We start from the raw sequence: 21,080 nt of genomic DNA, 5'->3' as shown, positions 1-21,080 counted from the left end.
AAGAGCCAGGGTGAAGCTTCTTGCCTTGGCTGGCACAGGGGACATGGCAGCAGCCCAGTGTTCCAGCCCACACCTCTGGCCGCAGCTGCCTGCACCTCTGGCCTGCGCCAGCTGCCGCTCCAGTACCTGTGTCTCCGACCGGCTTGGCGAAGCCCCCCAGGAAAAGCCAGCGTGAGCCGCAGCTGGTGCGAGGCTCCTGCCGCTCTCCCCGCAGCCTGTTCCCCCCCCAAGGGACGAGCACGCTGTTACCCACCGGCGGCTTCTCCTGCGGCAAAAGCGCTCGCTGACCTGATTGCTCCCACTTTCTCCAACACCACCCACCCACCCTCAGTGCTCTGCAGAGACGGAGGGGGCTCACAGTGGCTGCACTAAGCAATCTCTACCAAGGACAGGAGCCCAAGGCTCACTCTGCCCTTAGCTGCAGCCATTTTGTGTTGGGCACTGCCAGCAAGTACTTCTATATAGGTCAAAGTAACTAGAGATGCTCCCAGCTCCTCTTCCTTCACACCATCTCCTCTCTCAGCAGGGAGAGGGCCCGCTGCAGCTGAAGCACAAACCCAGTGTCAGGGTACACCTCACCACGGTGGAGGATGCAAAGCCCTGTGCCGGTCCCTGAGCAGCAGCTATTGCCACCGCGGTGCCTGAAGCCCCGGCCACCCGCGGCACACATCGGCAAGGCAATTTTGTAGGTGCAGAGCCACCAGCCCACCCTGGCCCTGCACGAGGGTGCTCACCTCCAGCAGAACAGCCCGGGGGCCCGCTGGGCTGCAGAGCGTGCGGCGGGAGCGCAGGGCTGGCACGCAGGGATGGCGGGGGCACAGGCAGAGCGACCCAGCAGCGGGCTGGGGGCGGGTGGTTTACCGGGACTTAACAACCTGTAGGTACAAAAGGTGACCTTGAGCACGATTCACAGGGTATGTGAGAACCGGCCTTCGGCGCTGGGGGTCCCGTCCCCGCTGTTGCAGTGGTGTGGGGCCCGGCCACGCAGGGAGGGCAGAGCGCAGCCTGGGTGCTGCTGGAGCTTCGAGGATGCAGAGCTCCAGGTGCAGCTGCCTTCGCTTCGGGCACTGCTCCTGCCCTGCTCCCACAGCGCAGCCAGCACCCATCCCACCACCCTGCAGGGACCTGGCCTCTCGCACCCTCCCTTCCAGGAGCCCCAGGCCCACCTGCCCTGCTCCTCCTCCCCGTTGCTCTTCACCGTCAGAGCCAGCCCCGAAGTCTGCCTTCACATTAGTTCTACTTACATCCTGCTTGCAGCAGCCCACCATCCTCCACCCGCTGCCAGGGACAGGCACGCGCAGGGCAGCAGAAGTCCTCACGGGACCCGCCGCTCCCCCCCCCATCCTGCCGATACGACGCTGGGGAGCGAGGTCCGGGGGGATGGGGCCACCCTGCAGGACAGGAACAGGGACAGAGGCTGCACTAGGTGCAGCAAACCCCACCGCGAGGCTTGAGCAGATGCTGCCCAACTCGCTGCCCCAGGGCGCAGCTCAAGAGCTGAGCAAGGAAGAAAGCCCAGTGCAGGGAGAGCAGCCGGGTGAAACGGCTGCGAGGAGGACGGGGTTGAGGGATGGCAGAAGCACGAAATGGGCGCAGGGCACGGCTGTATCTGGCACGCAGGCAAGGGTTGGCCATTCCCCCGCCAGTGCGGAGCTGGAAGCGACACTGGGCAGGGGACTAAGCACAGGCTCGCTCTCCTGCGCAGAAATACGTCTCTGCTGCTGCAGGCTCCGCGCAACTCTGCTGCTAAAGCCCTGACACCAGGGCGGCACCTAATGCAGGGGGACAGACAGACTCACTCCACCAGCGACTCCCGTCCAATGGAGCTGCTGTCACCACCAGCCACGTCCCGCGCTGGCGACCCCCGGCCACGCATCGCCTTCCAGGAACGCGCCACGGATGGACTGACAGACAGCATCTATGCTTCCGGACAAACAAACATGATATATAGAGGACAGGTTGTAAATAAGGGGTTTTTATTAGTGGAAGAAAAAGGCCCTCACCCTTGAGGGAACTTCAGAAAGTCAGCTGCTTGCCATTGCCACCAGCTTCCCAGCTCCTGGTCAGCAAAACCACAGGCACAGACCTCCCCGGCTCGAGGACTTACGGGCCCAGACCCACCACAGTGAAGAGCAAGACCTGGCTCTAAGGGGAACAGGATCCAGCCTCTCCATGGCTCTCGACAGCTGAAGTGGAGATTAAAGACCGCTGATGTGCCAATAGCAGAGATCTGGGTCCGGGATCACCAACATCAGCCCCACCACCCGCATGTCAAAATCCATCCCTTGGAAATGAAGGAGGAGCATGGAGGAGGGAAAAATGCATAAACTGGAATGTTCAACAGAAAAAAAATCATCATTTATCTAAAAAGAATAGAAATAAACAAAATGCTCTTAAACAAAATCACAAAATATACAAATAAATCTGGTACAAAATAAATAGGAAAGATTGGAAATCTACAACAAAATTGGAATAATTATAAAATTCATTTGTATGACAATCAGTATATGAAACGTATACACTTCATTCAGGATTTCAGTTGTGCTTAATTCAGGTTTATATACACACATGGAAATACTGTAGTCAGAACACTACAACTCTGGAAACCTGAAGTCATGTACAATATGATACAATTCGCAAAGACCATGTATGGTGGCAAATAAGACACAGGGAAGAGCCGGCTGGAGTGGCTGAGCGGGTTCAGATAGCCATGGAAACGCAGTGCGGAGGGAGAGCCGCCACGCTTCTGAGCGGGGGGAGTCCAGGCCGAGCCAGCAGCAGCTGGGAGGAGGCTCAGGGCAGCCAGGAAGGACCCGACTGCAGGAGAGAGGTTTGGTGTGAGACCTCCGGCTGCTGAGCACCGCTCACGGCTTCCAGGAACCCTCCTCAAGTATTTGGCTTTTCAGATTCAATGAGTTTGGCATCCAGGCACCTGCCCTGTGATTCAGGTGTCGAGGTTGGCGCTGCAGCTACGTGTGCTGGAGAAAGCACACGCCAAGAGCTCTGAGGTACCTCAGCAGGGCCTCACCTGAACCGCTCAAAGCCACCCTTGTGCTCGTGAGAACATGGATCAAACGGGACCGGAGCACTGGTGCTGGGGTCCTGGTGGATTTCCACTCTCCAAATTTCACGTGGTCTGTGAGGAAGGCAGAGTCCCTTGAGCAGCACCTCCCACCCTTAGTGCGAGGAATGAAGACAGGACGGCCACAGCATTGCCCGCTCCTGACTGCTGCACCTCCTTCTCTCGCCTTCCTGAACACTCAACCAAACCACAGCGAGAGGAGCAGAGGAACAGCCACTGCCGATGCGAGAGCAGCAGCCGCAGCAAGCCACATCATTGCTGAATTCAAGCCAGCACAATGCAGAAGGACAGAGTGCGTACCCTGGGTAAAAACCCGCCGGCCAAACCAGCCCAGCCCAGCCTGCCGGGACCTGAGACTTTAAAGCAGGGATGATGCTAGAGCTGATCTAGGCTCGGCCAGTCTGTCACTTCTGAGAACAGAGGAGCTCACTGGGAGACCCCTCCACCCTCCCGCGTTGACCTTTGGGCGAATCCAGAAGGCATGCATTCAGTATTGGCACTTCCACCTAAAGGCCTATGATCCAGGCTACTCATCTGACACAAGTTTCTCACTTCAATTTGGAAGGATTTGGTACAAAAGTGATGCCCAGAGGATAAAAACACACCTCCTTTTATAAAGCTTTGCGGTCTCCAAACAGCTGAAATAGGATGCTAGACTGCTCTGCCAAGCACTAAATACTGGGACAAGCCCTTCCTCCCCAACAAACCCTGCTATCAACTGACTGCCGCACCGCTTCCAGGAGGAGAAGACAACAGAAACATCAAATCCACCTTTGGAGCATCGGAGCCACCTGCAGCCTTTGCACGTTTCAGGCACTTGTTTGGCTCACAACAGCTGGCAAACCTTGAGCCCAGCTCTGTGACAGGCAGCTTCTGTCAAGAACAGCCAAACCTCTCCTATTGGGGGGAGGATTAAACATCAAGCACTTCATTAGCCAGAAATCCACACTGGAGGGGTGAGAACAGCCAGGGCACTGTCCTCTGCAGGATCCCAGTGATCAGCCTCGCTCAGAGGAAAACAGGGCCCAAAGGAGAAACCTCAGGAGAGAGCAGAAAGATGTTTTTCAGCTGGAGACAAAAGACCAGCAGCTTTGAGTACCGTATTTCTAAGGTGCAGAACCACTACAGAGCCTGACCTCAGGATAACAAGAACAACAAGATGTCACTCTGATGGAGTTCAGCACTACCGATTTGTGAAATGCCTCCCTCCAGCACCTGTACCGTGCCACAGGCTGGAGGCAGCTTTCCGGCACCCCCTTCCCATCCCTGCAGCTCAGGGAAGGGCCCTGGGATAACCTGGCATCCCAGGGTTTCTCCTAGGGAATGCTCTGGCCTCCCCAGGCTCAGCATCCGGCTTTTAAACAGAAACACAAATACGCACAATCAGACCCAAAAGCTCAACTGTACCGCCTTGGACCTGCAGCAACAGCATCCCCTTGCCTGGACACGGCCTCAAGGATGCAGCCATGAAACTAACCACGGAGGAAAACAACCCAGCATGAAGCCAGGCTCCAGGACAAGAGCAAGACACCGAGCGGGATTGTCTGGGGGGCTCTGCGGGAAGCCATGGATGTCTCCAAGTCCCCTGTGTTGCTGACGCATGGGAGTGAGGCCAGTATCACCACAGAGATCACACCGACAAGAGACCTGCAACTGATGGAGCAAGTATAACAACAGAGCAGGGATGAGGGTGGCTTCCCAGCCCAGCTTGTAGTGTAGAACTTGTCCTCTCTGCTGGTCAAGTCAGGATGAAGGCTGCTCTCTCCTCTGCCATGAAAAGATGCCCAGCTTTCAGTCATGTTAGTTAAGCTCATCATTTCACTGTTGGGCCAAACCAACCCTCAGTATCCAAGGACCAAGTACTTCTTTGGGTCTATTTAGAGCCCCAGTGTAGAGCCAGGCAGCGGGGCGGGCAGCAAGCCTGGGTCTGTATCACACCGAGCCTTTCAGCACATGCTGGTTTTCTGCTTTGTGCCAACTTTGCACATGACAGTGCACAGTATGAACGCAGGAATCCCTCAATGCTGGTCAGACACCTTTGGGATGCAGCATCAAGGTAGCATCATAAGAGGTACTCTCTGTAGCATCCTTCCCCACCCCCCAGCCCCAGTTTACTACTGGTAATCCAGACACTGGATAACTTGACAACTGGTACACAGGTACTAGTTTTAAAACCACAGACGTGTGTATTAGATGATAGCATATAAAATATGGTACATCTTTCGTGTGGGAATGATTTCTATAGATAGTGTATTTCAGCACAAGGAAGATGTATGTTCCAAGGGGTCCTGGAGAACGCGGCTGTGTTCTCCATCACACAGGATGCTTACACAGGGATGCTCGTGAGGAGACAGTGCTGCTCTTTGCCATCCACACCCCCACGCCCCTCAGCTGAGCTCTGCAGAGATCACAGGAAGCACCACTGCTGCCCAAGCAGCCCCTCGCACAAAGCAACCTCTTTGGTTTTCTTTGAGCTGATTTGAGCCAGAGCCTGACACCACCAGTGCCAAAATCTCATCCTCATCTGAGCTGGGCCCTAAAGACTGAGAAGCAGCAATAGGTGATGTCAGTGGGCCATCACAGGCAACTTGCCCTGGTCCCCCTGAGCTTTCTCTCGGTCTGAGGTGAGTGCAAAGGGCCATATCCTGAGACTCCTACTCTTGCCAGCTCCACCCGCACAAAAAGGCACTTAAAGAAAAGAAGAACAAAAACCAAAAAAAATAACCCTGTGGTGAGGAAGAGGGGAGTAAGTCCAGGAGAAGAGAGGAGGAACAGAACAGCGAGCACAATGTGAATGAGTGGCTGACCCCTCTTCCAACGAGGCCCAAGAACTGCAAGCCTTGAGCAGTCAACTCCAGCTCCAGCTGCCCCGCACAGGTCTCGGCATCATCCCATCCCTGCTCAGTCTGGAGCAGGAGCACGTGTGGGGGCAAAAAGAGCATAAGAGGGAGCGACACATGACTACAGGTTCGGAGCAGAAGTGGAGAGCAGTGGAAGGACCTGCCTCGTGGAGCTCACTCTGCAGGTGCAACTGGATGGGGGAAGCACCTCGTCCTGCCACGCCAGCCTCGGGGCCCCTGCTGCCCGGCCAGCCTGGACACCCTGCCAGCATCCCTCAGCCCTCTGCGGGATACCCCGTCCTGAGCTCCTCTGGGGCAGCCGCCATCAGCTGCACAGGGATTTCAGGGAGTCGACAAGCTGGGAATAAAACAACAAGCGCTTTGTAAACTCTGGAGGGTCTGAGCTTGGGGTCTACAGAGAGGCCGAGGTTGGTTGCTAAGCCCACCCTGAGCCCCTCTTCACTCAGAACTAGCGTGCTTCGTATGATCTCCACGTCACCAGAGTCAGTCTCGTTTGGAGAAAGATTCTCATTGAAAAGCAAGAACATACCTTCACTCTACAAAGATTTGGCAATACACAGAATTAAAAAAAAAATAAATCATAGTTACAACAGATTCAGGTTCATTTCATTTAAAGGAAATTCAACCAACAGGAGTGTAAAAGTTATAATTCACAGTTGTGCATTTAAGATATTAGTGTTGAAAACCTCACTTCAAAGAACTCTTGTGCAAAATTGTATTGACAGTAGAAACCATGGCTAGATGCCCTCCCAGCCTCCCCTGGCCAACAGGCCATCGTCCACCCCTCTGCCTGCACCCGGAGGCAGATGGATGAGGGGAACAAAGGCGGCAGTAGGAGCTGACATAGGAAGATGCAGTATCCTTTCTACGAGTCAAAGCCTTGCCGAAGTCTGAGGTCAAGTCCAACGATTCCCAAAGCCACCAGCTGGTGTCCCGCGGCGCGGCGACGACCGGCACCCCTGCCACACGTCCTTATGGCACTGACGGCACGGCATCTGGCATCTGGGCCCACCTGAGTGCAGGCGAGCAGCCAGCGAGGCAGAGAAAGCAGACCTGCTCTGGCAGGACACTCGCTGCAAGGGCAGACTCAGACGCCGTGGCATCTCCACTGCAGTTGGGAGAGCCAAGCCCCGGCGCCGGCAAACGCTGTCCAGAGGCTCAGAAGTGGTCCTGAGCTGGGCACTGGGCTCCTCTGCTTGTGATGGTTCCCACCACGAGGGCTGGGAACCCCTTGCATTTGTTAAACAGTAAAACTGTAAATACCCTGAGAACAGGGAGACTGGATTTTTTCCCCTCCGGGGAGAGGACCATGCTTTGTTCTTCAAGCTAATTAGTAGTAGCAGCTCCTAACCCCTCTGGGTCAGGTACATATTTTCCATATGAAACACATCTATAATCAACTATTTTTATGGAAATTATTTCACTTTCCATTATTGGATCTGTACAAGTGATGAAAAACAGTCATGCAAAAAATCGCCTGCAAATTTTGGAACAGTGCAGCATGGGCAGAAGCAGGAGGTATTTGCTTTGGGATCACATGGCTTTGGTTGGAAAAATTGGCTTTTTTTTTTTTTTGCCTTTTTTTTTTTTTTTTTTTTTAAAAGGGAAACAGACACAAACAAATCCATAACCTGCCATAAGAAGCAGAAGTCAGATCCAGCAAGCAACCTCGTCCCAGAGAGAGAGCTGCCTTGACTTGAGCCTCCCCTCCTTCGGCAGGTTTGACAAAACGGATACTGCATCTCAAGTTCACCACCGTGTCAAACACTTCCGACAAACTTTTACATTCAGCAACGCTAGATAAAAACTGGCAAGGTGAGTCCCTCGCCAAGGACAAATGCTGTAACATCTCAACATTTTGCTTTGCGAGAAAGGTGCAATATTGGCAGCTCTCCGGGAGCAAGCAGGGCTTAAGTCAGCCTGTGCCAATGCAGAGCCGTGTGCTCTCAGTGGTGGCGGGCTGGTGCACATGAGAGCGAGGATGGAGACTAAGGAAACGCTTTTAGATGGGACTCAAAGAAAGTTCATAAAAAGCTAAATATAAGAGTAAGGTTTTGGGGGCCCCGTTTCCTCCTCCCTGGGTATACAAGTTAGATACTGTGCAATTTCTATGCCCCCTTGTGGGGACTTCGTCCTCATGGGTGGCTCCAAGGAAAAAGTGCACCTTTCCCATCGGGGAGGACAGCAAAAATTCGGGCTGCTTTCTGAAGCCGAAAGAGAGAGGAGGAGATACACGCAGACCCAATCAGCTCTGACACCACACACTCCAATTTTCTGCAGGGAGATCCTGCAGCAAAATATTGCACCTTTCCAGCCACCATTTGCAAAGACAGACCGCGGGAACTTGCGGCAAGTGCCTTCCCCAGCCAGCGAGCAGGAGAGACAGGGCAGGCATGCAGGCACAGAGAGCTCTGGCAGTTGCATGTGGGGCTGGGAGCTTCTCTGAGGGTCAGATGAGATTATCTGGGTGTAAAGAAAGGAAGGGAAATGCTACATAGCCAGGGGCCATGGAAGGACCTTGAAACAGAGAGAACCGCAATGCCTGATTTATTAATCACTCAAGATACTGAGGGCAACGTTCACATTTTGTTTGAGACAGCACTGGAAAAAGAGAGGATCAGGGAGGGGGGACACACACGACTTTTTTCATTTGAGGACTTAAGACTCCATCTGTGGGAGTGGGGAATGCGTGATGCACAACTGCCGCTGTGTGCCTCTTGCTTGCACCCAGTCTGCATTCAGGTTTTTGAGGTTTCTGCTGCCCCACACAGGGTGCCCTGCACTAGTGGCAGCTGGGTGGGAGGCTCTCTGCTCAGCTACCATGGTAATCCCTAAAATGGCTGTTAAACGGGGCAAGAGAGAAGGAAACGCACTAAATCCACTCAAAGGAAGGAATGTGGCTGGGAACAGCATGGAAATGAACCTCTCCAAATCCCTGAAGTGCAATACACTCGCGTCCGGAAAGTTTTGTCAGTTCTTGGAGAGGAGAGGATGGTCCCGGCTCCTCAGCGGAGTCCATCCTTGCACTGGCAGAGGTTTACTGTCACCTGGAGGACGTACTTTGGGTGTAATTGTAGCAGCATCTTTTGTGTTAATACTAGAGATTGAAGGGGGGGACGGGGACTGATGTTCTCTGTTATTTAGCAAAGACTGCACATCTGCTCTGGCCAAGCTAGTGGTGCGCAGACCACTACAGCACGTTAGTGCTTAAGAGCTTGTCATTTTGGGGTGCGCACATTACTTCACCATGCCATTGTGAAGAACATCAATGAAAAATCACCCAGTTACTTCACTAGGGAAAATTACACCTGGCTTTCATTTCACGAGACTGCAGTTGTGCTAATTAACTCCTTCCCCCCCAGTATCATCTTCAACATACACAAAGTTTTTGGAGGTTACAAAACTGTAAGTGTAACAATGCTTTTGCCTGTTTTACAAAGAAACCTTCTGAAATTTGAGAGATCATTAAATATGAAAGTAACCACTCCTTCCCTGAAACTAACTGGAAGAATGTAATAATACTCATCCCTTGGCCCTCCAGGTGGCTGAAACCAGAGGTTCCTTGAAGCTTGCTCATCTTAGGACACAAATAACATACAAGTACCAGTTACTAACTTCTTCAACAGGGCAACAAAAAGGACCAGAGAGGGGTGAAAAGAGGCCTAAGGACATTGGAGCCAAATTCACAAAACCACGACAGAGCCCATTTGAGGTTAGGAAGGGACAGAAACAATTTAAAACTCTGCAAAATACTTTTTAAAAACATGATCTCTCTTGAAAAAATAACTGGAGGAGTTTTAAAACTTCTCCATATGTGTTTGAGGAGGAAAAACCCAACAAGGATCAAAAATACAGATAAAAAATAAACATGATTCTACTTTGCAAGAAGTATTTTCATCGTTCTCAAGGGTGGCTCACCATTCCCAAAGTATGCTTGGGGCTTTAGTCTCTCTTGCTCTTTGCTCCTTTCTTCCTGTTTCTTCCTCTTCTGCTCCCAGAACGGACGCAAAAGTCTTTGGTCTCAGAACACTGGATGCAGCACAGTGTTGCAAGCACATATTAACGGTGTTCACACTCAGGGAGGAGGCAGGAAGGAGCAAGGGCTGGTCCTGCTGAGGAGATGGGATGGGTGGGTTGTGGGGAGTCAGCTCCTAGATGGCTCCTTCACTGTGCATACTGTGGTTGGGCTTGTTGTGAGTCACACAGTTCTGTTCGTTCAGCAGGTTTGCTGTCTCGTCCGGCAAACCGTCATGCAGCTCCGTAAGAGTCAGTTCGATTTTAGTGTTTTCACTGTCCGAGGACTGAGGTGTTTTGTCCATCCGGGATGCCATCAGGGCATTTTGGTACTGCTGTCTTGAGATCTGCTCCAAGAACAGAAGGAAGGAACAAAAACAGCCAGTCACACTTTTGCGTCTCCCATGGGACACACTGAGAAAATAAAGTGCCCTCCCTTTCCAGATGATCACACTTCAACCCCTGTTTACCTGTTTCTATAAAACATCCCTGCGCTTTGCAAGTTTAGAGCATCTCAACTCAACACCACAGCATGGTGACATTTCCAGACAGAGTGGAAGTACAGAGCTGTGCGATCACCATGCTGTTCAAAGGCAGGGATTTATCCCTATGCAGAGATTTTAAAATCAGATCTCCACTTCCTTCTAACCATGCACATTTTTAAGGCCAGAACCAGAGTTCAGTGAAGTCTTTCTCCCAACTTCAGTGAGCTCCTGGTGAGGCTCTAAGAGTCCCTATAGAGCCAGAGGGTACAAGCATTACTGCTCTTGTCTAGGCCAGCAAATGCAGCAGGAGCTACAGCCTTATTCTGATACATATGGACATTCGATTCTAGAAAAGACTGGGATGTCCATAGAGATGAGTCCAAATTAGCAACCCATGAAGTCTTCCACTGGTCTCTGCAAGAGCTGGCTGCACTCAGCAGAACAGTCATGATGGGAGCTGGCCTAGAGCACAGAGTATCACTGCCCACAATGCCCCAGAGGCAAGGAAGCCTACAGCCCCATATATCTGCATATGGTGGTAGAGGGGAGAATTCTTCCTGGAGCCACAAGCAACCAGCCCATGAACTCCTCTGGGTCAGCCTTCTCAGCCAGGACAGGCAGCAGGATGCACGTGCACTGGCAGCCCCGTGTGCTACAACAGCAGTGGGTTATCTCAGCAGGCAGGAAGGTGGAAGAGGTGAAACAAGACTTTTAGAAAACCGTAAGTCTCAGTAGCAACCCAAGAGAGGGACTGGAAATGGAGAGAGTCAGATGGACAAGGCCACAACTCCAAAAGCAAAATCCAAACATGCACGAGCAGGTCACAACCCTGGTTTACAAGGTATTAATTGAACAAATGCCCACGTGGTACAGTGAAAACACTAATGTTGAGTACTCTGTCCTATGTGTAAAGCAGAGTGATGCAAAAAGGGGTGTGCAAGTCTTATTGCAGAGACACCAGACAGTTTAGCATTCATTAGCCTCAGTATGAACACAGTGAGAGCTGGAAGGACTCCACATAAATCAGCATAAGATGAGCAGCTGCTCTTTACAGCAGATTAGCCATCCAAATCTGTAGTGAGAATCACTTGCCCAGTGATAAACATTTACTGATCTAAACCTTGAAGACTTGAACCATCAGCCAGTACACTTGCATCTGTCAAGTTTTGAATGCAAGACTGTACTCTCCTTTCAAAATTTGGCTAAGGAATAATTGATTTAAAACATTTCAGTATTTCTACTCTATTCCACATTCTTAATATTGAATTAACTTTGACAGAAGTTGAGTTCACAAATTGTTTGAGTTGTATACAAAGAAACTGTGAACGTGCACTTAATTTAAGAAAAGCATGAGGGTCAACTTCTGGCCATGGGACGTCAGCTTCTCTGGACTCCCAGCTGGGCTGAAATTGCTGCCAGCATTAGCTGTTCCTCAGCTCAGCTAGATCTCCTATCCCACAGGACTCGCACACATTTCAGCGTGGGATGCACCATGCTGGGGGACAGAGCTGTATTCATGCAGCAACTCACTGGTAGTATGAGACATGAGCCTAACATGTGAAGTTAAGATAAAGAGAAATGTCCAAGACTTCTCCAAGCAGAAGAAGGATGACAAGTCGGAAAGTAAGATCAAGAACCCCAAACTGAAACCAAAATCAAAAGTGAATAAAAACGGCAACCAACAGAAAATATCTCATCCTTTAGAAAAGGACACTGTCGGATAATGAAGGGTCTCCATTTCAGATGGCTCCAAAGGCTTCACAAGGATATGTCTTTCATGACTAAAAGCAGAGAGAGGTTATTTTCTATAATCTTTCCTCAAGGGACCTGAAATTCAGAAACTTATGTGACCAATCTACTTACAAGCCTAAATGAGAGGAACAGTGAAGACAAATCAATGGATAGCAGATATTGGGAAAAAGTAATTTAAAGTGATTTTTAAACGGCTGCTTTCATAATCCTATTTACTCACAGAGCAATCTAGAGGGACCTCCCTTCCCCAGGCTGTCCATCCTACCAGCCAAGCCCAGCTTTCCAGCAGGGCCTTTCCAGCTTTTTTCCTACCTTGACAAACTGAATGTCTGTGAGTGCTTTCACTGAGTAGTCCGGAACATACACTTGGAGGAAAGATGCATTCAGCTGGTTGTTGCTGCTTCCTAACGTCGGTGTCACTGCATCAATGCGATCACTTCGGCTTAAAGAGTCTGAGTGATTCAAGCCGCAGGGCCGAGGTGGAGACTTGTTTTCGGCTGAGAAACAGGCAAGAGTGAGAGATTTCTTAAATCAAGTAGAAAACATTTAAAGTCACCAGTTTCAAAGGGACATAATAAATCATGATGTAGCACAAAAGAACTGCAAATACTTAATCCACTCATAACTAGACATGCAGCTAAACAACCAAATTACCCTGAAAAAGAGTACATTTTGAGTCCAGAGCTGGTAGCTGACATCACTGAGTATGCCTTAAACAAACCTGGTTTTGTTTGTGTTGCAGTGGACATGCCCTGTGCACAGTTGGTCACAGTGCTTGAGCTGATGAGTGGCAGACACCAGAGAAAGGTAACTTCTCAAGGCTCCCTTACAGGAGCTCTTGATAGTCAGACCATGCTTAACAGATTTCTTTTTTTTTGTCTTAATGATTTATAATCGTAACTCCATATCAGACCTTTCATCCACAGTCAGTCCCAGCTAACCATTTCCCCCTTTTATTCCACCTGGTACCTACATATGCCTTGTTCCCTGAGTTAGAGCAGACATCTTCAAAATCATAAGAGGGATAGAGTCCTCAGTGGACCAGAGTGCAGTCTATGTGATGATGACTTCAACATTTCCTTTAGTACCTCCCAGTGCTTGAGGGGGCAAAAACTCAATGAAGGAGAGCAAGCTCCATGTCATACATGCCAGCCAGCAAAACAGGGAAAACAGTCCATGCTACAGACAAAAAGCTGTGTCCAGGAAAGGAGTATACTAGAGACATCATTTTCCATCACTGGCATTTAAGCACTGCAGGGTTTCATTCGAAAACCTCATAGCTGTCACCTGCAAATGTGACCATCCACAGTTTATCTCAAGTAAACGTGCTTTCAGGAAGCCACAGGCATTTTGCATCTCTAGCTTCCACCCACACAGCGATCTAGAAGACAGGAGGGCAGAAATGCATCCTAAGAGACATCCCAAGCCCTCCTGCAGACAGGCTTCTCCCAGGGTGCACACACAGTACATACTGATCAAAGGACTGACTCTGGGACTGGTATATTTTTGGATCTTAGTGCAGTTAAATTTCTTTCAGCCAGCCCAAACTGAAACTTGATGTAAACTTTGTTACTCACCACGTGACCCCCACTCCCAGCTGAAAGATCATTTTCATATAATCTTAAGATACAAAGCCTCTTTGAGCAAATCAGGAACAGTATCCTTGCAAGCTTTTCAAATTCTTTTTTGAAGACTTTTCTGTATATAAACTTATTTCTAAAAAAAAAAAAAAAAGCTCCCTAAAATTCAACACCACCTCTGCCACTTAATCACTATAAATATAATCTCTCCTTGCTCAAATGACACAGCCTGTTGTTCTACAGCTCTGCATCCAGCCTTTCCTAAACCTAACACTTTAGGTGCTTCTAGATACACAGCAGAATTGCCCTGGTTTTTATTTCCCACTTAAAATCCCTCTGATGTTGTCTTTCCTCCAATTTTAGAAAAGGGAACAGAAAAACACAGGTTCTGACAACCTGGCGATTTTTCTGCCATTTCTGCAACTATGGAATTAGCACAGGTCCCTATGGCAACACCAAATACAGGCTTACGAAGAAGCACTCGGAGCCCTGCAATGTTTTCCTCCATATCAACTTGCCATCTTGAAAGCCACACCGGGCTGCAATAACTGCTGCCAGGAGCCAAACTGCTATCTGCGCACAGGGCTTGATGCTGTAATTCCCACTGGAGAACAAGGAACTGTGAAGACTGAGTGAATTTGTCCTCTTTCCCACCTGCATACACAAAATATGCCGGTGTGTGACAACAGCATCACTGCTGCTCGGGATAAAGGCTTCCATCTGGAACAGCTTTACACTGGTGTGACTTGTATCTGCCCTTTCTTTTCACCAGGGGTCTTATCGTACATTACTAATAGAAACCAAAGAAGGACAGAGAGCAACACAACAAAGCATATATTAAAAAACAAATGAACAAACAAACAAACAAAAGGGACAGGTGAAATGAAAGGACAGAACAAAAAAGTATGATTACTAAAAATCTGAGGGAAAGGACATCACTTCTGGACCACAAACAAGTCAGGGAGGGAGAAGAGAAGTTAATGAGGAAGGAAGGATACAGAAAGGGCACCCGACAGAAGAATACCAGGCAGGTCCATGTTTGCAGAACAGCGCCCTGCCAGCCCTCTAGCAGGCCAGCCCAGATCTGGACAGATCTTTTCTACCCAGGTTTTCCCATACTCCTCACCTTCCTATACAGGGGATAAAGAGCACAAACCACAAGACAAACATCAGTACAACTGTATTATGAATTTGGGGTTAAACAACAGGATTCTCTTCAGAAGAACCCAGGAGAAGGTCCGAGTTTCATCAAAACTGGTACCACACTGTCATAGTGACCAGGCTTACCGTATTAGTTCCTTTCAAAGGAGATTCTTCCCATTATTATTTTCCATTATTGATTTTTTTTCTTTGTAGTTGGGGAAAAAAAGCTACGAAAATGTGCTTGGCTTTTATATTGGAAACAACGTGCATGTGCAAAGTGTACATTTATTTGTAGCAAGGAAAAGGAAAAAAAAAAAAAAAAAGAAAAAGACGACCTGGCAAAACAAAAGAACCGAGGTAAAAAAGACAATCAAAGCCACTGAGCTTAAAAGAAAGCCATCAGGTACTTTAATTAAAGAAAGATTAAATTTCTCCACCTTCTTTGAAGTTTAGCAGCAGGAAACTTTAACAGGGAAGGAAAAAAAATCCCCTGCAGGGCAACAACCTGTAGTTTGTTTGGAATGTGCATGAGACTAATTTAAGGACCGATGGTGAAACACATTTTCAAAAGTGAAAAAAAGAAGAGGGAGAAAACACAGAAAGCAGATGGTGAAAGTTTATGAAACACATGATATGTATTAATGTTTAGGAGATGTTTCACTTAAATATGCATATCATTATCTTGTTTGCTTTTAGGTCCACAGAAAGACATTTCATCGGAAAAAGAAAACTTCAAAAGGAAGAAATATGTTCGCTGTGGCCCAAACTATTTTAGGATTCTGTTCTTCCTACAGACTTTCTTGATGGGTTTCCATTTTTATCAACTACTCTGTGCATGCAGTGTCTGCAAAGCTCAGTTCTTGAACCTTCCCAATTTCCAACCATTCAACCACATCTCAGAGCTCTTTTTGGCCCAATTTATTACCTCCTTGGTCTCTGCTGTCCAAAGGGATTTCTGTGTCAGTCAACCAGTTATTCATCAAGGAAAGGTCTTAAGCAAAATGGGAACCAGAAAACCGCACAGGAGGTCCCACAACCTTATTGCACATTCCATTGCAAATCTGACCACTCAGTACATCACCGTGCCGGTCCACAGCATTAACCTCACTGAAAGAAAGCTCAAAGCTTTTGAGGAATTGAAATGGCCAGGCTGTATACAAACCATAGAATTTACCCATATGAGAATATAAGAATTCTTTCATTAAAGATGTTTTCCTTTTATGGCAGTTTAGCAGCAGACATTCTCCTCTGCCAAATACATTTTCTTCAGAAATTTTTAAGCCTCAGCCTGGGGGAGAATACCTTCTTTTAAAAAATCTCCCCTCCTAATGTTCCACCAGCATAGACATGAGAAACAAGAACAAGCACACATTACCAAATACATTTTCTTCAACATGTTTTTAGTTCTTCCCATTTTGATGACCCTGTCATGTTGCTACCAGTTATCATAAACAAAAGTTCAGGATACCTACCTGTGAGGCATAACTCTGTGCTGGACTTCTCCCTAACGAGCAAAGGGGTCAGATAAATACAGACTGCAGCTGACTTTTTATGGCATCAGGGCAGTCACAAGAATGGTGAAAATAGAAGCATGCGGATTTACCTGGAGAACCTGCTGCTAACAACTCTGTTCTGCTGACAACAAAGGTACGAGACAGGGACAAGGGAACTAGAAGAGGGAGAGAAAAAGGATGAGATCACGACCAGAAAGGCGGCAGCTATCCACACTCGACAGGGGAAGGAGCCAGTTCACACACTGAAGAACTAAAACCAAAAGTGCAAATCAACTGTGAAAAAGTAAAAAGTTAAAACAAAAGCAAAACCAAAAAAGACAATTAAACAATTTTAGGAATAAACCAAAAAACAAGCCTACGGAATTACAGTGAAGTGAACAATTTTCACTTGCTAATTTGAATGGTTATCCAGCACAGAACAGTCCATCAAGGTACACTCAGTTTTAAAATAGTTCAAAAGGAGCAGTGCTGCCCACTCCAGCCTGGAAGGCAAAGAGTTAAAACAAGCCAGAAAGCTTTCACAGGTGCTGCTTCTCATGGGAGTCAGACAAAAATAGAAATGAAACCAAAAGACACTTCATAGTTCTTCAAGTTTTCAGTAAAATATCAAGCGATGTTGTGATTCTCCAAGCTCATCCCTGTCAGGATGTGTACCATACTGCTCATTGTTACTGCAAATCCCTCCCCAGCTGTAGTTAAAGAAAAAAAGCTTCACTCTCTTATTGTGGGGGTTTTTTTGTTTGTTTGGGGGTTTTGGTTTGGTTTTGGAGGGGGGGCTGTTTTTTTGTGGTTTTTTAATGCTTTACTCTCCTGTTACTGACTTCACATTCCAGGCACAGAGAGCAGGCACATGAAGTCTAATTAGGGCACACAGAAGAGTAGGAGTTTTCTCTTGTTCTGCAATGACTTATACTTTCACTGAGCTTTCCTGTCTACACAGAGCAACAGGAATTTATTTTTATGAGCTCAACCTAACAGAATCTCAAGATGCTGCAAGACATCACAAAACAAATTCTCTAAAACCTGGAGGGAAAGCCAGCAAAATGAGGGGTTTGCTACTGGTAAAAGCCAACCAGTCGAAGGTAAACAAATCCAAGGTTGGCCAAGATTAATTTAAAATAGTGTATGTCCTTAACTTTGACATGACAAAATCCAGGATGGATTTTGGGACATGTGAAGAGGAGATCATTTGACCTCACAGGACTTGGGGCAACTGGCATGGTTGTGGGGAAGGTTAGCAACACCAGAAAACAAAACAAAACAACCAAAAAAACCCACATGAAAACGTTCAAACTGAACAATGCTGGCAAAACAGAAATGCCACAAGTGATTTCCAAGCTTAGGTCTGGTAGGAGGAGTGATCATGACTAACCCAGCTCTGTACCTGGCCAATATTGCAAAAGCTGAGCTACAAAGCTGAGGTATGATGCAGTTGTACACACATGTGCGCCATGATTCCTTGTGAACACTGCTGCTATTGCTCAGATAAAATCCACTCAGTGCTCTGCACACTTTCAAATCTGTCAAGGCTCAAACAGTATAAGCTAGACTGATCAAAGTGCACATAATTAAGGAAGAATTAATCTTGCCTGTAAAAGTGAGCTCACACATCCAAGAGAACTGCTGTTGTCTGTACAGTTTAATAAGGCTATACTCATAACTTACAAAATCATTTTCATTCCAACACCATTCGTTGATGTACATACACATAGGTACCCACATGTAAAGGGAGTGCTCATTTGTGTACAATTAAAACAAGCTGCCTCTCAAGTGGAACATAAACCCTGCTGCGGCAGGAGGACCCGATTTCAGCGTGAGAGATGTCTCTCCCTGAAGCTGAGCAAGCGGCTTTGGGTCAGCAGATGGCCAACACCAGCACCAGCACCCCAGCTCTCCCCAACGGGGCTGTGGATTCCCAGTTGAGGTCGAGATCTTAGTGGTGACACTGCTGGCACCAAAATACATCACCAAATGCTGAAATACGGCACGGAAGCCTACTCTTGGTGGATCATAAAACAATCCCCCAACCTGCACCTGTGAGGTGGTGGCTTGTGCAGCTACCCCTTGTGTGCCAGGAATTGGCTCCCACCTCGCCCTCTGGCACCAGCTCTCCCCCCTTGCCGATTTCTTTGTTCCATTTCCACACAAGCTGACAGGAGCAATCGCTTTTCTTGCACTGCTGCCCTCCTTTTCCTCAAGACGGCTTTAGAAACAAGACTGGTAAAGGGAACCATACCGGAGCTCAGCGGGCACTTGTACTTTGCACCACTAGATGTCCCTCCGCCGCTAATTATTTATTCCCGTTAATCCAATCCCTGTTACCCTACCCCGAGCAAAACTACAAAGCTGTCCTCCAGTACCAAACACATCACTCGCGAAGGCCAACACTCGCATCCTCTGGGAGCTGGCAAACCGCTGCCAGCCGCCGGGTTTCGGAGTCAGCGCCAGCGTCGCCACCGGCCTGGCCCCCTCTCAGGGACACTGTGCCAGGCAGCCAGTTTCGCTTGCAAGGACGTACGGTTTACATCAGCCCCGCGGACGCGGCGGGGGGATGCCCTGCGCAGCCTCCTCCTGCCGCACTCGCAGGATGAGCAAGCTTGCGCAGGAGCGCATTCCAGAAGTGGAACGTAAGAGGACGTACCTGGTGATGCTGTGAGGGCCATCACCCCATAGTAGGAAAAAGCACCAGCTTCAAACTTCATCCCCTCTTTCCCAGCCTCCACTTCCACTTTCCCCTGTTAAGGAAAAGGAGAGAGAGCTGCAATTAAAAGGGACCGTAGGTCTTGAGGCACAAGAAAGCTAGTTTTGCCTGACATACCTAAGCAGTGTCTTGGTCCCTGCAGTTTGTAACGGCGCCTGAGCAGGGACAGATCCTGGAGGGCAACGTGCTCTGTACCCTGAGCTACCCTGGTCTTTGGTGACCTATGGCCAGCCTAAGTCCCTGCAGAGGAGTGGGATCACCACAGCGCTTTGGGTGGTACTACTGCCCTGCTCCAAGTGTTGCCAGGCCATTTTCCCTCAATGCAGAGTGAAAAAATACTCCCCCGGTTTCACAATAAGCTTATATGTAGCACAGTCATCTGGTGTCTTGAGACACCCAGTCATTTTGGGCCACAGCTCACACTCACACAGAGTCCCCTCTAACACAAACATAGGAAAGGGAGATGGGAGACAACATATAAGGAGGCTGCCTGCCTTCATCGATGAGGTTCCCACAGAAACAAAGCCCTTATTCCTGCAGGAGTAGTCTTGGGGCTACTTTGGTTTTCTTGGTTTCTAGCAGGTTTACATATTCCAGCATCCTTAACTTAAGATCCTGCTCTTTCAAGAGGGTCTTGCCTAGAAGGACACTCAGTTCTTCCCAAGCTGCGCAAAACCACACTACCACGCAAGCGTACCCATTTCTGATGTGGGCTGAACCAAATGTTTAACGTCATGTCCTATGAGGGACTCCAGAACACAACCCACCATATCAAACATAGCTGTAAACATCCCAGTTACTTTGGTATACAAGTAGCCAAAAATAGTTGGCTTCTTAATGGGGCCTGGTTTTCACATCCATCCATCCTTACTGGTACTGCACTGAGAGTTACAAGCATACCACTGCAGAAAGAAGAAATCTCATGCAGCTTTCAGGCTCAACTACACAAAGGTTGGGATTTCAGGCAAACAACATAATTACCTGCAATGCTTTCCCTCTGGCTAGGCTGGAAAGGGCAGACAGACTGCCCGTCCCATGTGTACTAAGCAGACAGAACATCAACTGGACACAATCGAGTCAACATTAGTCCAAAAGGTAGATTTTATTTCTATGTGTTTATTTCATTAAGCACCATTTAAAATAAATAATCCTGCCTTTAACTATACAGTACTGTACTGGGGCAGAAAAACATGAAAATGAGCTCCACCTGCATGATTCCTGGTACCAAGTCAGTTTGTCTAACTGTCCCAGATGAGAAAAACCACAAAATCTACCTAGCAGGAAGAGAGTGCCTAGCTCACAAATCCACTTTCCTGCTATCACAAGCAACGACTTCATATAATCCCTTTTAAAACCAATTTCACTCCACAACACAAATAAGTAGCTTATTTGTTCATTATAAGCCTCCAAAAGGTAAGATTTCATCACCCAGGCAAAGACTGGTTATAAACAGAGCTCTCAACCTACTTACTGCTGGTAGTTATTCACCAGCCAAGATCAGGTCTCCAAAATACATACGCAAGTGGGCTTTGATCTTCACATACAGTCAGTCTGGAGTTAGTAGCTAAATACAAACTAGTAATTAGTAGTAGAGTTGAGTTTCAGTTCCAAGAATCAGCACATGCAGCACCTCCAAGCTTCCTCGTGGTGGACATATGAAGACCAGGCATGCTTGGCATAGCCCCAAGCAGCTGAAAAGCTGGTAAGAATTCCCCATGCATGCTATTAGATGTGTTCTGCCCTGTTTAAATACATGCATATGTGGTTCCTGGTTTTCCACTGTTTAATGTTCTAACAGGAATTCTGAAAAAACAGTGACAAAAATCTCAAACTGCTACAGAAGAACTTCCCATTAGCTAAGAGAAAAACTGTTGCCAACAGGTGACATTCCAGCTAAAACAGTAACTCTACAGAGATTAAGTTGGTAAATTTAATGCACAGAATATAC

The 21,080-nt window shown here is 48.2% G+C and overlaps 1 protein-coding gene across 3 annotated transcripts in view; it reads right to left on the bottom strand.

The window, feature by feature from the left end:
• Positions 1–1,959: 1,959 nt before the first annotated feature.
• The window catches only part of CNNM2 (cyclin and CBS domain divalent metal cation transport mediator 2), a 129,340-nt gene continuing 110,219 nt past the window's right edge, over positions 1,960–21,080 (bottom strand). Inside the window, exons 5-9 of one of the 3 annotated variants that reach the window (XR_011326883.1) lie at positions 19,073–19,166; positions 16,521–16,586; positions 16,390–16,421; positions 12,507–12,691; positions 1,960–10,304 (exon numbers count right to left, since the gene is read on the bottom strand). Coding sequence is in view for 2 of the 3 variants with exons in the window: in XM_069796883.1 (XP_069652984.1) it covers positions 10,095–10,304; positions 12,507–12,691; positions 16,521–16,586; positions 19,073–19,166 (555 nt within the window). In the remaining variant the exon portion in view is untranslated. The remainder of the gene's footprint in view (positions 10,305–12,506; positions 12,692–16,389; positions 16,422–16,520; positions 16,587–19,072; positions 19,167–21,080) is intronic. The other 2 variants (XM_069796883.1, XM_069796884.1) reach the window with 2 other exon arrangements.

Source organism: Haliaeetus albicilla, chromosome 11, assembly GCF_947461875.1.
Source record: "Haliaeetus albicilla chromosome 11, bHalAlb1.1, whole genome shotgun sequence".
Classification (NCBI taxonomy): domain Eukaryota; kingdom Metazoa; phylum Chordata; class Aves; order Accipitriformes; family Accipitridae; genus Haliaeetus; species Haliaeetus albicilla.
This window is presented reverse-complemented; position numbering and strand designations above follow the sequence as displayed.